The following is a 14,334-nucleotide window of genomic DNA, read 5'->3' on the forward strand; positions in this document are numbered from 1 at the left end:
TGGCCTTACTCTCTGGACCCAGAAATCACATTATATCAAAATAAATATATGATGGATTAAATGTGTGTTTGCAGGTCATCCTAGCCTGTCAACAGGTTTCCCCTAACCAATCACTAACACTAGTATGGCCAACCGGGAGCTAGGAGCTGTGAGGCCCATGCTAGGTACACAGCATCTTAAGACTCCTAGGAATTGATGAGATTGAACACACTAATATGAAAAGACAACCCTACGAAAAGTACTATAAAGTGCCAAAGGAAGATCACGGAGCAAAAAATAAAATGCAATAAGACTGCAATATCTTTCAGGACAAAGGGAAAGGTGGGACTGGTGAGACCTGAGAGTTGCTGAACATGATAACAGAAGGTAACAGTTGGAATATCATGGTTCAAGAGATGTCTAAGGAAGATACTACACTACATGATCTACACATGGGCTTTCCTACTGAATTGGAATTAGATTTACTAATTCCAAACAACCAACTTGCCAACAAACCTTGGATTTGTTCATAAGTTGGAGACTATACATATTTTCTTGTCACTGAGGATAATTTTAGGGGTCTTCGTGGTTTACCAAGGCAGGAAATATCAGCAGTAGAGAGGCAGAAATGTCATTGGGATCAATCAGCAGCAGAGAAGGCAGAAATGTCATTGGGATCATTCTATATAGCAAGTTGCTAATTATGGGTACCATGTAGTTCCAAGGAGGCAGAAACGGTGCTTGCCTAGGGGTATGGCAAGCAAAGGTTTACTGTATCCAGTGTTCATTTGGGAGGGGTCAGAAGCAGTGGGTGGGGTCTGGACTGTGAACTCAGCCCAAGTCGGAATATGAGCTCCCTCATTTATTAACTGCTTAAACAACTGGACCAAATAATTTATCTAAATTTCTTAAACCTTGGCTTTTCCCCTTCTACAGTACTGTTTTGAACATTAAGTCATATAATTTCCATAAAATACCTCACACCTAGGAGATGACCCAGGAATCTTAGTTCCCTCCTTTTATAAAAAAAAGTTAATGTGGATATATCAGGCAGAAAGGAAAGAACTTTAAAAATGCAAACTCTCTGATATGTAAATGTGTTAAAATGATTAGAGCTAATCATTTTAATGCCATTTGCGCTCTTTGAAGGTTAACAACAAAAAAAATGTCTACCTATTATCTGGCCAGAAAAGAACTTCTGCTAAGCATATGCACTGGAGGTCATGTGCTCATTGGGATAGCATGGGGAGAAAAAGGAGCTACATCAACTGTACTTGCTATCCTTTTATGCAATTCCAAGATCTATGGATAGATTCTGGAAAGCTAGGCCATCCAGGCACCACGACCATCGTTTCTAAGAAAAACCCAGATATGCTTCACTCATGAGTTGATCTTATTCAAATGTCAACTGGGAGACTGCCCTCAGCTTTTATTATGTGTGACTAACTAAAAAGGAATTTAGAATTTTGGTGCAATTCTGTTTTGGTCTGAAATTCATGGCCTGTGGTGAGGATGTGAAGCTGTCTTTGAAAATTTGAGCCAGAAACAAACATCAAACGATAGCATTCATTTTTCTCCAGGGCCTTTCACCACAGGCTTCCTAACTTTGCCCTTATAGTAAGAAATTACTTATGTCGATATTCAGATACTTACTGAGTGCCTACTACATGTCAGGACTTGTGCTGAGAACTACCACTAGGAACATAAGGATAGCAGTTAGTGTTTCTTAAGGAGAACTATCTTCTTCATTACAGAAATAAAAACACATAGAAACACAGAATTTCCCTATAAAACCATGTATAATGACTGTATCCTTAGGTTTGGGATGCGGGGAGAAATCACTTTCAGGTAAGCTGATCTGGGACACCTTCAAAGACAGAGAATCTGTGGAGAAGTTGAAAGGAGGCTAGAGTTTGGGGGTGTATCCTAAGTGCTGCAACATGAATGAAGGAATTGCTATGAATGGCCCATTTTGGGGGTGAGAAGGGGAGACTATGATGACAAGTCTGCAAGGTTGGAAGGGGTCAGAGAATGCAGCTCCTTCACTATTGGGCTGTGCATTCTTGAACTCCAACTTTATTCTAGAATACTGGACTTTGAAGGAAGTCTCAACAACTATTAAATCCAGCAATTGTCAAATCTCTCTCTCTCTCTTTTTTTTTGACAACAGAACCTCTTGTTTAATTGATATTTTACATGGAAGCCTAACACCCATCCAGATAAAAGGAAAATTGCCTAGCATGTGTTTATGGGGGTGGGGGTGGCAGGAAACTTTTCCACTCAGCCTACCCCTTGTTTTCCTGCCCCCTCTCCCATCCTAGCAATCCTAGAGGGCTTTGCAGTCCCATGCAGATTCAGTGGGACATAAACTGAAAACCACTAATTACCAAATCCTAGTGGAAAACTACCAGAGGTTCTTGAGCAAGAGAGTTATTTAATCAAAGCATCATTTTAGGAAGATAAATCTAAAAAGGTGGATTGTAGGGAAACCACAAAGCATGGATAACAATGAAGAGATGACTGCAAAACTTCTGACCTGAATTAACATAGGTTCCGGGAAATGACTGAAAGTGGGGGTAAAGAGAGAGAGGTGTCGAGGATGGCTTCCAGGTCTGACAGTCACATCGCTGCAAAGTTAATTTCACACTGAGTATATCTGTAGGGTCTTCTGGACCATCTCTTTATGGGAGGTAGAAATTTCAAAGCAAGACTACAGGCGCCTCTGTTCTTTAAGAGAATGGTCAACTATTTAATAGATCTTCCTGAAAGCACATTTTACTTCAAGTAAGAATGTGTATCTCCTTTAACAAGCTGTTTAGAATGATGTTTCTTACGGAACTGATTTAGAGAAACTGCACACTGTTTATAATCACACCTACCTATGCATCTGGTACCGTCTGGAGAAGTGTAAAAACCAGGGGGACATTTGCAAAAGTAACTGCTGACTGTGTTCGTACATTCGCCCCCATCACAGATTCCAGGAATAGTGCTGCATTCGTCAATATCTGGAATGAAAAGAAGAGCTTCAGTATTCTTAGGACACAGTATAAAACTGTCCATCATTCCAAGAATTCAGAGGTTAAGTCTTGTCAAATTGTGTCCCCAGAAGTAGTGATCTTTATAGAATAAAAGCTGCCTGTACTTGTTCAATCACCCAATCATGTCCAACTCATTGTGACCCCATGGACTGCAGCACGCCAGGCCTCTCTGTCCTTCACCATCTCCCAGAGTTTGCCCAAGTTCATGTGCATTGCATCAATGATGCTGTTGAACCATCTCATCTTCTGACACCCTCTTCTCCTTCTGCCCTCAATCTTTCCTAGCACCACGAGGAAAAAAAAAAAAAAAAAACCTGCCCACGGAATTGTTAACTCAAAGTCAGGGTGCTTATTATTTCCACACAGGTTTACCCAAGAAATTTACCAAATTTGCACGATTAGAGCAATACGAAAGAAATTTTGCCTTTAAAATCTAAAATTGGACAGTTGTTTCAAGTCCCTACAGCATGCTAATGTTTCAAATATTTGTTTAAAATTTTGTTTTCCCTTTTCATGTTTTGCATTGACTTAAGCTCCTTTTCTATTCACTCTATGTTCTGCATCGCTTCCTGAATTTTAGATCTGATTTTCCACAGACACTGAAACCCTACAGAGAAGACCATGTGGTCTGACTGCTGACCAAGACATGGCCAACTTGGTGTTCTCAGGGCCTCCCAAACTGGCACTATGATGATTTTCTGTGGGTTCAGGGAGTGAATTGTGGCAGACACTGAGACGCTACACCAGATACCCTTTCAGGGAATGACTTGTTGTCCCAGATCTGGGAGTGCCGTCCGGAGATGGCCTCCAGCTCAGCTCCTCTTGGGACTGCCTGAGCTCAGAGGGCTGTCTCATCTGAGCTTATATCCTTCCCAGGCGCCTACATCCACTGGCTGATTGTAGAGGACAGATAATGGTCTGGTCATCTTGCTCCAAAGGGTACAACTATGAAAACCACTCAAATCCCCCAATCCCCTGTGGGGTCGGCTGAGGTCAGAGCTGTGGTTAGTCCTCAGGGCCTGAGGCCACTGGGTCTCCTTAAGGAAGCAGTGGGAGTTGCTTAGGACAAATCTGACCATTTCCTTCAAGGAGAGCTTTGCAAGAGCCACAATCAGACACTGACAGCTGTCAATAGATGCAGCACCGGTGAGGGGAGAAAAGAAATTGAGGGCTTCCTGCTTAGGCTAAAAGTGAACTCAGAGCCCTGGGTATCTGCGTGGCCTCTTCTCTAAGACAAGTGGGGCTTTTTGCACTGACCTAGGAAGAGGGACAGTCTGACCCAAGCTTCCTGGAACACTGCAATGGCTAGACTGCCACTGTGAGGTGTTTAAAAATAAGAACCTTTCTTCTCTGGGTTCAGGACTGCTCTTCACTGGCAAAAACAAAATAAGAGTTCTAAGTGTGTCTTCTGACTCAAGTTCACCAGGTTAGTCAAAAACACAGTAGTGACACTGTTTCCATGCAGTTTAACCTTCTTAAAAGCAAAACCCCTATTCTTCTAGGCGAGGTTAGAGGCTAAACCAACCAATATGTCACTGCTTATGTTAGAGTCAGTGCGAACCCAGACAGATCGTCCTTGTGAAGTTGTGTAAGGAAAAGGTGCATATTCTACTTTGACAGATATAAACATCACTGTGGAGTCAGTGAAAGTCAAGCAGAGAAACAGCCAAGGATAGAGCTTAAGAGTCCTGAACTGGCATAACCTTATTGTTCAGTCACTCTTGTGTCTGACTCTCTGAGACCCCATGAACTGCAGCACGCCAGGCTCTCCTGCCCTTCACTATCTCCCCAAGTTTGCTCAAACTCATGTCCATTGAATTAGTGATGCCATCTAACCATCTCATCCTCTGTTGCCCTCTTCTCCTCTTGTCCTCAATCTTTCCCAGCATCAGTGTCTTTTCCAATAAGTTGACTCTTCACATCAGGTGGCCAAAATATTAGAGCTTCAGCTTCAACATCAGTCCTTCTCTAACCACAATCTCAAGGATAATATTAAGGCAGTTCTTTAACATCAATCCTTCTGTATTTACCAGTCACACAACATTCAGAAAACTAAGATCATGGCATCCAGTCCCATCACTTCATGGCAAATAGATGGGGAAACAGTGGAAACAGTGTCAGACTTTATTTTTCTAGACTCCAAAATCACTGCAGATGGTGATTGCAGCCATGAAATTAAAAGATGCTTACTCCTTGGAAGGAAAGTTATGACCAACCTAGACAGCATATTAAAAAGCAGAGACATTACTTTGCCAACAAAGTTCCATCTAGTCAAGGCTATGGTTTTCCCAGTGGTCATGTACAGATGTGAGAGTTGGACTATAAAGAAAGCTGAGTGCCAAAAAATTGATGCTTTTAAACTGTGGTATTGGAGAAAACTCTTGAGAGTCCCTTGGACTGCAAGGAGATCCAACCAGTCCATCCTAAAGGAGATCAGTCTTGATTATTCATTGGAAGGACTGATGCTGAAGCTGAAACTCCAATACTTTGGCCACCTGATGCAAAGAGCTGACTCATTGGAAAAGACCCTGATGCTGGAAAAGATTGAGGGCAGGAGGATAAGGGGATGACAGAGGATTAGATGGTTGGATGACATCACTGACTCGATGGACATGGGTTTGGGTGGACTCTGGGAGTTGTGACGGACAGGGAGGCCTAGCGTGCTGTGGTTCATGGGGTCGCAAGGAGCTGGACATGACTAAGTGACTGAACTGAACTGAACTCCTACCTAAAACCAACAAAAAGACAAACAGCTATATCAAAGAGCTTAGAGGATCTGACAACCTCATCTAAAGGAGAGAGGAGGTTATAACACAAAGGTATTAAGACAAGTGCACCTTTCTCAAAGTATCCCTAAAAGTTAATGTCTGAGTCACATAACTAACACCTCTCAAAAATTATGTGAGCAGATAATATTAAAAGAAACATTTTTCTATGTGTTTGTAAAAAAGACTGCTGAAATCCTCATTAAGGTCACTTAACAGACATCAGTATCCAAAGAGGTTATTCAAGTGGATAGGGTATGTCAGAAAAAAATTATTTAAAAACAAGAATTAATTTTGGCCAGGTGGAGGAAACATCTCCTTTCACATGCTGGCTACTTTAGACTTGAACCCTTAAGACAACACAACAATAATAAGAGTTAATTTTTATTGAGTGTCAGGCATTGTCCAAATGCATTATATGTCAACTCATCTAACCCTCACACTACAGGCATGATCATAGAACCTGATTTCTATAATTCTGGTGCATTCCACTCCAGTTCAGTTCAGTTCAGTCGCTCAGTCATGTCCAACTCTTTGCGACCCCATGAATCACATGCCAGGCCTCCCTGTCCATCACTAACTCCCAGAGTTTACTCAAACTCATGCCCATCGAGTCGGTGATGCCATTCAGCCATCTCACCCTCTGTCATCCCCTTCTCTTCCTGCCCCCTATCCCTCCCAGCATCAGGGACTTTTCCAATGAGTCAACTCTTAGCATGAGGTGGCCAAAGTACTGGAGTTTCAGCTTCAGCATCAGTCCTTCCAATGAACACCCAGGGCTGATCTCCTTTAAGATGGACGGATTGGATCTCCTTGCAGTCCAAGGGACTCTCAAGAGTCTTCTCCAACACCGTAGCTCAAAAGCATCAATTTTTCGGCACTCAGCTTTCCTCACAGTCCAACTCTCACATCCATACATGGCCACTGGAAAAACCATAGCGTTGACCAGACGGACCTTTGTTGGCAAAGTAATGTCTCTGCTTTTTAATATGCTATCTAGATTGGTCATAACTTTCCCTCCAAGGAGTAAGCGTCTTTTAATTTCATGGCTGCAATCACCATCTGCAGTGATTTTGGAGCCCCCAAAAATAAAGTCTGACACTGTTTCCACTGTCTCCCCTTAGGCCTTTAGAAAACTGGCATGAATAAAACCCAAAACAAGAACAAAGAGGTTCATGTATAAAGTGATGTTAAACCCAAGTCTTCAGCTGCCAGGGGCTGGACAGGGAAGAAAGGCAGGGTTTCCACCTAGATGCGCATCTTCAAAGGTCAACAGGTCAGGAAACACACTGTAGTGGGTACCTCTCTACTTTTCACAGAAATAAAGCTAAAGTACCAGGTCAAATTGTTCAGTTTGAAGGAGCTTACTAAATGGTTCTGAATCCCCTTCAACATCCCCTCCTCAGTGACACAGCCTTTCCCTTCCTGAGTCTAGGGCTTGTGCACTTTCCTGAACCACCCGCTTCTCAGTCTCGCCACTTCCTGGCAGGGGAGTGAGGTGTGATTCCATGAGCAGGCTGTGGTGGGAATCCCTGACAGTGAAAGTCTGAAATAAAGCATCTAAATCAAAATCACTGATACTCTGAAACTCATTCATACTATTATTTTTCCATGCTTTTAGCACACTGAGTTTATCTTCTTTTACTAGAATATCAGGGATCCCACATAGGAGAGAACTGAGATCAGTGGATTTCTCAGCATTTTTGTAAATCAATCTGTATCAAATGCCAGCCACAGAAGTAAATCCATTTTGAGGGATTTGGTGGGGAGTAGAACTTGGCTGGTAAGAGCTCCTTCTGTGCTCTGAATACCTCACCCTGTTTCCCTGGGGCCGGACAGAGCTGCTGGGAAGCAGTATGCCCTTGGCCTCGCTGGCTTCTGGCTGTGGACCTAAGAAGAGGTACAAATGACAGGTCCCCTTCCTCCTGATTTACTGCCCTGGTCTTTGTTCTTCTTCTTCCTTGTTATCTCTCTGTTTCATCTGCTCTCTCCAGGCAGTCTTCCCATCCCTCGGCCTCGTCCCTATCCTAGGACTCCTTCAGCAGGACAGGAGGAAGGATGGTGGAGGGCAGGTAGATGGAGGTGGGTCCCAGTTCTGAGACAAGCATCTGGGAGCTTCATCCAGGGTCACAGATGTCGAAATGACTTGAGAGATGGGGGAAACCAGTTAACATGACTCTCTAGATCCTGACTGTCTAGATTACTAACAAAGTAAGGAAAAAAGGAACTAAAAAGTGTGGCAGTTGTTCAAAAGCATTATGTGACACTAATAATTTGAAGTGCCACTGAGCCTGTGAGATTATTATTATTGCTTTATTAGACACCTGAAATCCAGTGTAAAATAGGTGACTAGAAAGCTAACAAGCTAATTCTTTAAGTTGTGTCAAAAAAACCCACATCAGCCTTACTTGTAATTTATAGTCACACCATGCTTGCCAGTCTGCATGGTTCCTTATTCAAGCAGCACCAGCTGTCTGATCCCAACTGAGAGAAACAGTGAGAAATGTGGAAATGGAGGCCTGAGTGCAGAACTAGAAAGAATACCCAGACACTGCCTTATTCAACCTCCTCATTTGAAAGCCGATGTAACTCAGAGCTGGTAACTGACTTGTCCAAGATCACACACAGGAGGAGGGACGCTGCCAGGGCTAGGTCTACCTTATTCCCAGGGCTCCTGTGCCTCTATCACAGGGCTTCTGTTCAGCAACTGGATGAGAACCGGGGAGCTTGAACAGTGAGTCAGGGCCTGCCCCAGCTGTGGAGGATGGAGCCCGATCCATAGCATTGTATTAAGTGGCCCCAGGAATTCTCCTTGATGCCTGAGAGGACGAGAGCCCCTGCATCAGATAAATATGCCATTATTTTAGAAAGGGGAAGTCTTAAGGTTTTTGGCTCACATATTAGGGAGTGCACAGACTTAAGAGCTGCATTTTGAAAAAGACCTTTGCATCACGCAGTGTTATAATTGCTAAAGGCTGGGCTGGCGATAATCTAAATCCCAAAATATTAGTGGTTAATTAGGAATCCAAGGGACTTCTTCCAGAAATAAAACTTAATCCTTTAATTACACTTTTTATTTCTTAATTTCCTCCCACAGTAACCTATGCAAATACGGACTTGGTTTCCAAAAAGAAAAGGCTCGTGTGTTCTTTCAGCATGCACACTCTAGAGTCACTGGAAAAATCAACAACAAAGGTGGGCATGAACTCTGCTTCCCTTTTTCTCAAATCATAGCTATAAATTTTAATCTTTTTCTTCTTAAATTTATGGAAATTTAATCACTTTTATTTAATTGCTCCAGTTTGTTAATTTATATTTCAAAGGTACCTACATTGGATGTGTTGCTATAAAACTTGGCACATGATTTTCCAGAAAGTTTTGGGAAAAGGGGGATATTTTAAGAAGTAAGGTAGCATTCTGCAAAAGGAAGATGTCATACAAAGCTGCTTTTGCCATCACTGAGGGTGTGGAGGTTGGCATCTTATAAATTAGCTAAAACCAATTTTTGATTGAAATGTAAAAAATGACTCTGGGTACTTGGGCTTCCAAGTACCCAGTTCCCTCCTTTCCATAGCAAGAGGAAGATACATTTAAAAACCACTCAAAGTAATGGCAAAGGTACTGGAACCATTTTAACAAGGGCACAGAACACCCCCCAGCCCATGGCCTGATCATCTTCCTAGGGCACATGTGGGCTCTTGATATTCTCTGTGATGGGTGCCAGATTTTCCAGAAATCCTTCTATTTACCACCTGGAGATGACCCCACTCCCAGAGTCATGCCATTACCAGTTGAAGCAGAGCCAGGGAGTCGAAGGAGGGGACCGCTCACCAAGCATTCTCAGAGGATGGTCTGACTACTTTCCTACCAGAGTTAGACAGGGCAACAGTGCCCAAACCAGTCTCCAGGTCACAGTCCATATAGTACTAATGGGATAGTCTCTTCTCATGTCAATTTTGCATAGAAAAAATTAAAAGGAAGTGGAAAAAACCATCATCTGAATTTAATGTAACAGGAGATGGCAAAGAAAAAAAATGGTCTAGCCAAAAGTATTCTGTTTTTATCTAGTACTGACTTCAATATGTAGCCAGAAAAAAACATATTTGTGGAAAAGGATTAAGTAATTTTCAGACTGAATTTTTGGTTCACTGGACACACTACTCTAATAGGTTTCTTAGCATTAATGAAAGAATTTTGAATCACTTTTCTTTCAGTCTGAGCATTAAATCTGTGCATCTTCTGTCTAGTTCACAATGAGAGAAAACGAGCAATCCTGACTGATGCAGATTCACTGGTCTGAATGAAAGCAAGGGTCACAGCAAAACATTTCCAGTTGAAACTGGAAGCTATTATAATCCCAGAAAACAAAACGCAGACTGGACAAGTCATATGTAGCATATTGCCCTAAAGCTAACTACATGTCTTGAAGCTGAATGTAATAAGCTGAGAAAGCCTAAAAATGACACACTGTTGATGTGGATTTTTCACACGATAAACCATAAAGCTTATGAATGTCATAAAAGATATGTATGATACTACCTGGAAATCTATACTATAATATTTTAAATGTTCCAAAATATTAGGAAATATTTTTATTAAAGTGGGAGCCATGACTTGCATCCAGGAAAAAAGACCATATAATATGGTACAACAAGCACCAGAGTGTGAATCAAAAGAAGTTAAATTTTAGCACTATCTGATGACTTAGTCAGAGCACTTAACACACTCAAGACAATTTCTTAATTTATAATGTAAGAGGGTAAAACCAGGTAAATTCTTTGCCCTTTCAGTCTCAACATTCTCTACTTCTAACTTAATCCACAGTATAACTTCTAAAATACACTAGCCTAAGGAGTCAACTTTGTTCGCTTGAAACGTTTTTAAGAAGCCCTACTTCCTTAGAAAGTACCTAAGTATTTTCACAGCTACCTCAACTGTTATATCATGTTCAAGAACATATCATTACAAATTATAGTATGATTAATAACTTAAAAACAAGTCTAACCCATAAAGATAATTTTATCACAGATTATTTAGTTTCAGGGCAAGTAGATGTTAAACTTTTTAAATGTAATTCATATTTAAAGCTGCCTTTTGCACATATGATATACCCTGGCCATCAACAAGGAAAGATTAATGATCCAATTCCTGACAAATGACTTAGTATGTTTTCCTCATTGCTAGGTTTTAGGAGTATAGATACAACAGCAACTGCTTTCAACAAAAGTGCTTGCCTCAGAATGAAACCTTCTCTCACCCCAAAGACAGTGAGTGGAGAATGAAGGAAAAGGTCTTTTGTGCTCAGCCTGATGAGAGATGTTGCCTTGAGAATGCTATTACACTGTCAAACATATATATATAATACATGAACTCACTAAAGAAAAGAATTCGATGCTGTCTACTTATTTCCTGGATGTTTCCCTCTCATGAAAAAAATATATATTTATTACACTTGGAAGCCAGGCCTCATTTTGGCAAAGAGCAGAAATGGTGAATATGAACACGTTCTCCATACACACATTTTTAAAAGTTCAATCTATAAATTCAAATATATAAATTTACCTCAAGTTGTTTTTCTGTTTGATTAACATTAAAAAGTTTCCATTTGATAGGAAGAAAAGAAAATCCTAAACTTGTACCAGGAGCATAGATGAGTTAGTAGCTTCCCTCTCCACAGGGGGGAAAAATAAAACATACATTTTAACTAGAAAAACATCAGAAGATATGTCATTCTGAATGATATGTAATGATCAAATTCAAATTCATGTCTCTAGAACTATGCAAAAACATGTGTCTTGAACATTTTAACCCAGATATTGGTTCAAGAACATTTCATGTTTTAATATTTAATTTGATTCAGATGGATCTCTTACTTTGGGTCTATAAAAATGGAAAAAGCTGCAGGCTTTTTCTGGTTCAATAGCAGAAAGGCATATTATTCCTGGTAAGAATATTATATCTACACATTCACAGGAATAACCAAGACAGAAGGATTTAGGAACAATTTGAAAATAGCTTATCACTGATGTGGGTTTTGTCCGCCCCTCCACCCCTTGACTGCAAAGCACGATATTTCTTACCTTCACATTTTTGTGACACTTCATTAAATTTGTGTCCAGCAGGGCATTTGCACTCAAAAGACCCAACAGTATTAATGCAATTTCCTCCTTGACAGAGCCCAGGGATGGCCTGGCATTCGTCCACATCTGTCAGATTTTAGAAGTGAGCGAGACAGAGAGAAAGAAATTCATATCAAATTCATTGCAGGAGAAAATATGATAGTTTGTCCACAGTTATCACATTTATATCAATGAATTTTCTGTCTATCACCACAGTTGGAACATGATGAGAGAAACCGTTTCTCCCAATTACATTATGCGAAATGAATAGTTTGAGTAACATAACTTTGTCAGTAATACTCTATTAGAAGTCACAAGTATTCTCTTATTTCCCCATCTTCCATCATTCCTCATACACAGGAGCATGTTGGTACTAACTTTTCTGAGTTTTATTATGCACGCCGCAGAGTATAAGGATACGATAATGAAAAGATCGACAGTGATAACTAGAGGTATTTGAGAAATCCTTAGAGTCAAAATGCAACACATTTCTATAGTAACATTGTCTTTAAGAGTTGTATTGAGTGATTCAGTTCAAACAGAATTTACTTGAATGAGATCACTCAGACTACATGAGACAGCTCATGTTTTTATACAAATGAAATGGAAAATGTTCACCGTAAATTCTGGAGAATTGTCTTGCACAATAAAAATTAAACAACCCAGGAAATTAAGCCAAGAAGAGAGAGCAGAGCAGCCACCAGAGGGAACCTTTTTAAAGGTAAGTCGGCTCCTGTCCCAGCTCCATGTTAAGTCCTGCAAGAGTCTAACGGACCCCTCTACTCTCTGACCTCATCTCCTAACCTTCTCCCTTTTCTCACTCCTCTCCATCCACACTGGCTTCCCTGCCGTTCTTCAAATACAGCAAAGTTACTCCTGCCTCAGGGCTTGGCAGGAGGGGCCCTTGCCTAGACTATCCTCCCTCCACAGAGCTGCGTGGCTCATGCTGTCCCTGCCCGCCATCAGGCCTCTGCTCTACTGCAGCAGGGGACCTTCTCCATGCCACCCGCCTCGCTCCCCATCACTCACCACTCTTCCTTACTCTTTCATGTTTTCCCATAGGACCAATCACCAGCTGACCTAATAAATATCTGTTTGCTTTGTTTTGATGTTTTCAAAACAAGGTTCCAGAGTGCAGTTTCTTTGTCTGTTTTGTTCACTGCTAAACCCTCAGCACTCAAGAAATAACTGTGGTCCTACCTGGAACCCCAAATATTAACTTTCCAGGAACAAAAGTTATCAATCCTCGCTCATTAGAAAGATGCTGGTAAACGTACACGTATATTCTCAATCTCTTCATCCATAACACACAAAACTCTGGTTTAATAAGAAACCCTAGGGAGGCGGTCTAACTTTTCTCCCTCTAGGTATTTTTTTGGAAACATGGAAGCCTATTGACCTTTTAGTTTTACTCTTCATTGTGTGAAGTGAGAGAGCAATTGCAATTGTAAAATCTCTAATAATCTGTGTTTTTGAAACAAGTTGCCATCTGAGAAGAGGGTTGGTGCCTGAAGAACAGTTTATTTTGGTATAAATTGTCATTTGCTGTTTTAAATGAAATGTCCTGGCCCCACAAATCAATGACAATATGTGAGTGTAATTAGATTATGTTTTATAGCTGATCTCTATTTTGTCTTACACCAGAATTTTCCATTCTTGATATGCTGAATGTGTTCATTAAAATGTTATTTGAAATTAAAATTGGACATGGAAGCAAAACTAGATAGTCTTGTCAATCACGATTTCCAGCCAAGAGGAAATATATATGGGACACTTCTGTGTTGGTCATATATTCCAAGGTTGAAGATGGAATACTCTTCTCTGAGCCCACTGCCCACAGCCCCTCACATCTACACTAAGGACTAAAAACACTAGCAGGGAAACAGGCCCCAAGCTGATAACAGATTCTTTAAAAAAAAAAAGCATGAAGAATTTCATTCTCAAAGTGGTACTATAAGTGCCATTTTGATTCCATGGCATATTCAGGGAATTCAAGAAAATTAATAAATTTTCTTCTTATAAAAAAAACTCTTTTTTCCCTTGGATGTTGAATAGCAGAGTCAGAAAGGAACAGAAAGAAAATGGTGGAAAAGTCTGGATTGTACAAAATGAATATCAAAGCTATGGAGAAGCAGTATTTCCCTCCCTCTCTTTATTCTCTTCCCCCAGATTCTCTCAGCACCTCAGCCTCTGTCTAGGGCTCGTGGGCGGGCAGCGGGGCCCTCAAATCTGGCTTTCTGGTCACTGTTGGTGAGTTCAGGGGTATTAGCCATCCTCAGAACACCAAGGCCAACAATTTTTTTCAAAACTCCCTAAGACTTTCCAAGGATGAGAAAAATAAGAAGGCACCAAAGGAAAAGCAGAATGAAACTTACTCTTTATTACATAAAATTGTACAATCTACCCTTTTGTGATTCTAGGGTTTCAATGTGA

At 40.9% G+C, this 14,334-nt stretch overlaps 1 protein-coding gene across 2 annotated transcripts in view; it reads right to left on the reverse strand.

Annotated features, from left to right (window-relative positions):
• Positions 1-14,334, reverse strand: part of FBN1 (fibrillin 1) — a 258,201-nt gene that overhangs the window by 125,046 nt on the left and 118,821 nt on the right. For both annotated transcript variants that reach the window (XM_061157087.1, XM_061157088.1), the window contains exons 7-8: positions 11,863-11,988; positions 2,859-2,984 (exon numbers count right to left, since the gene is read on the reverse strand). In XM_061157087.1, coding sequence (XP_061013070.1) covers positions 2,859-2,984; positions 11,863-11,988 — 252 coding nt within the window. The remainder of the gene's footprint in view (positions 1-2,858; positions 2,985-11,862; positions 11,989-14,334) is intronic.

The sequence above is a fragment of the Dama dama genome, chromosome 12, assembly GCF_033118175.1.
Source record: "Dama dama isolate Ldn47 chromosome 12, ASM3311817v1, whole genome shotgun sequence".
In the NCBI taxonomy this organism is placed as follows: Eukaryota; Metazoa; Chordata; class Mammalia; order Artiodactyla; family Cervidae; genus Dama; species Dama dama.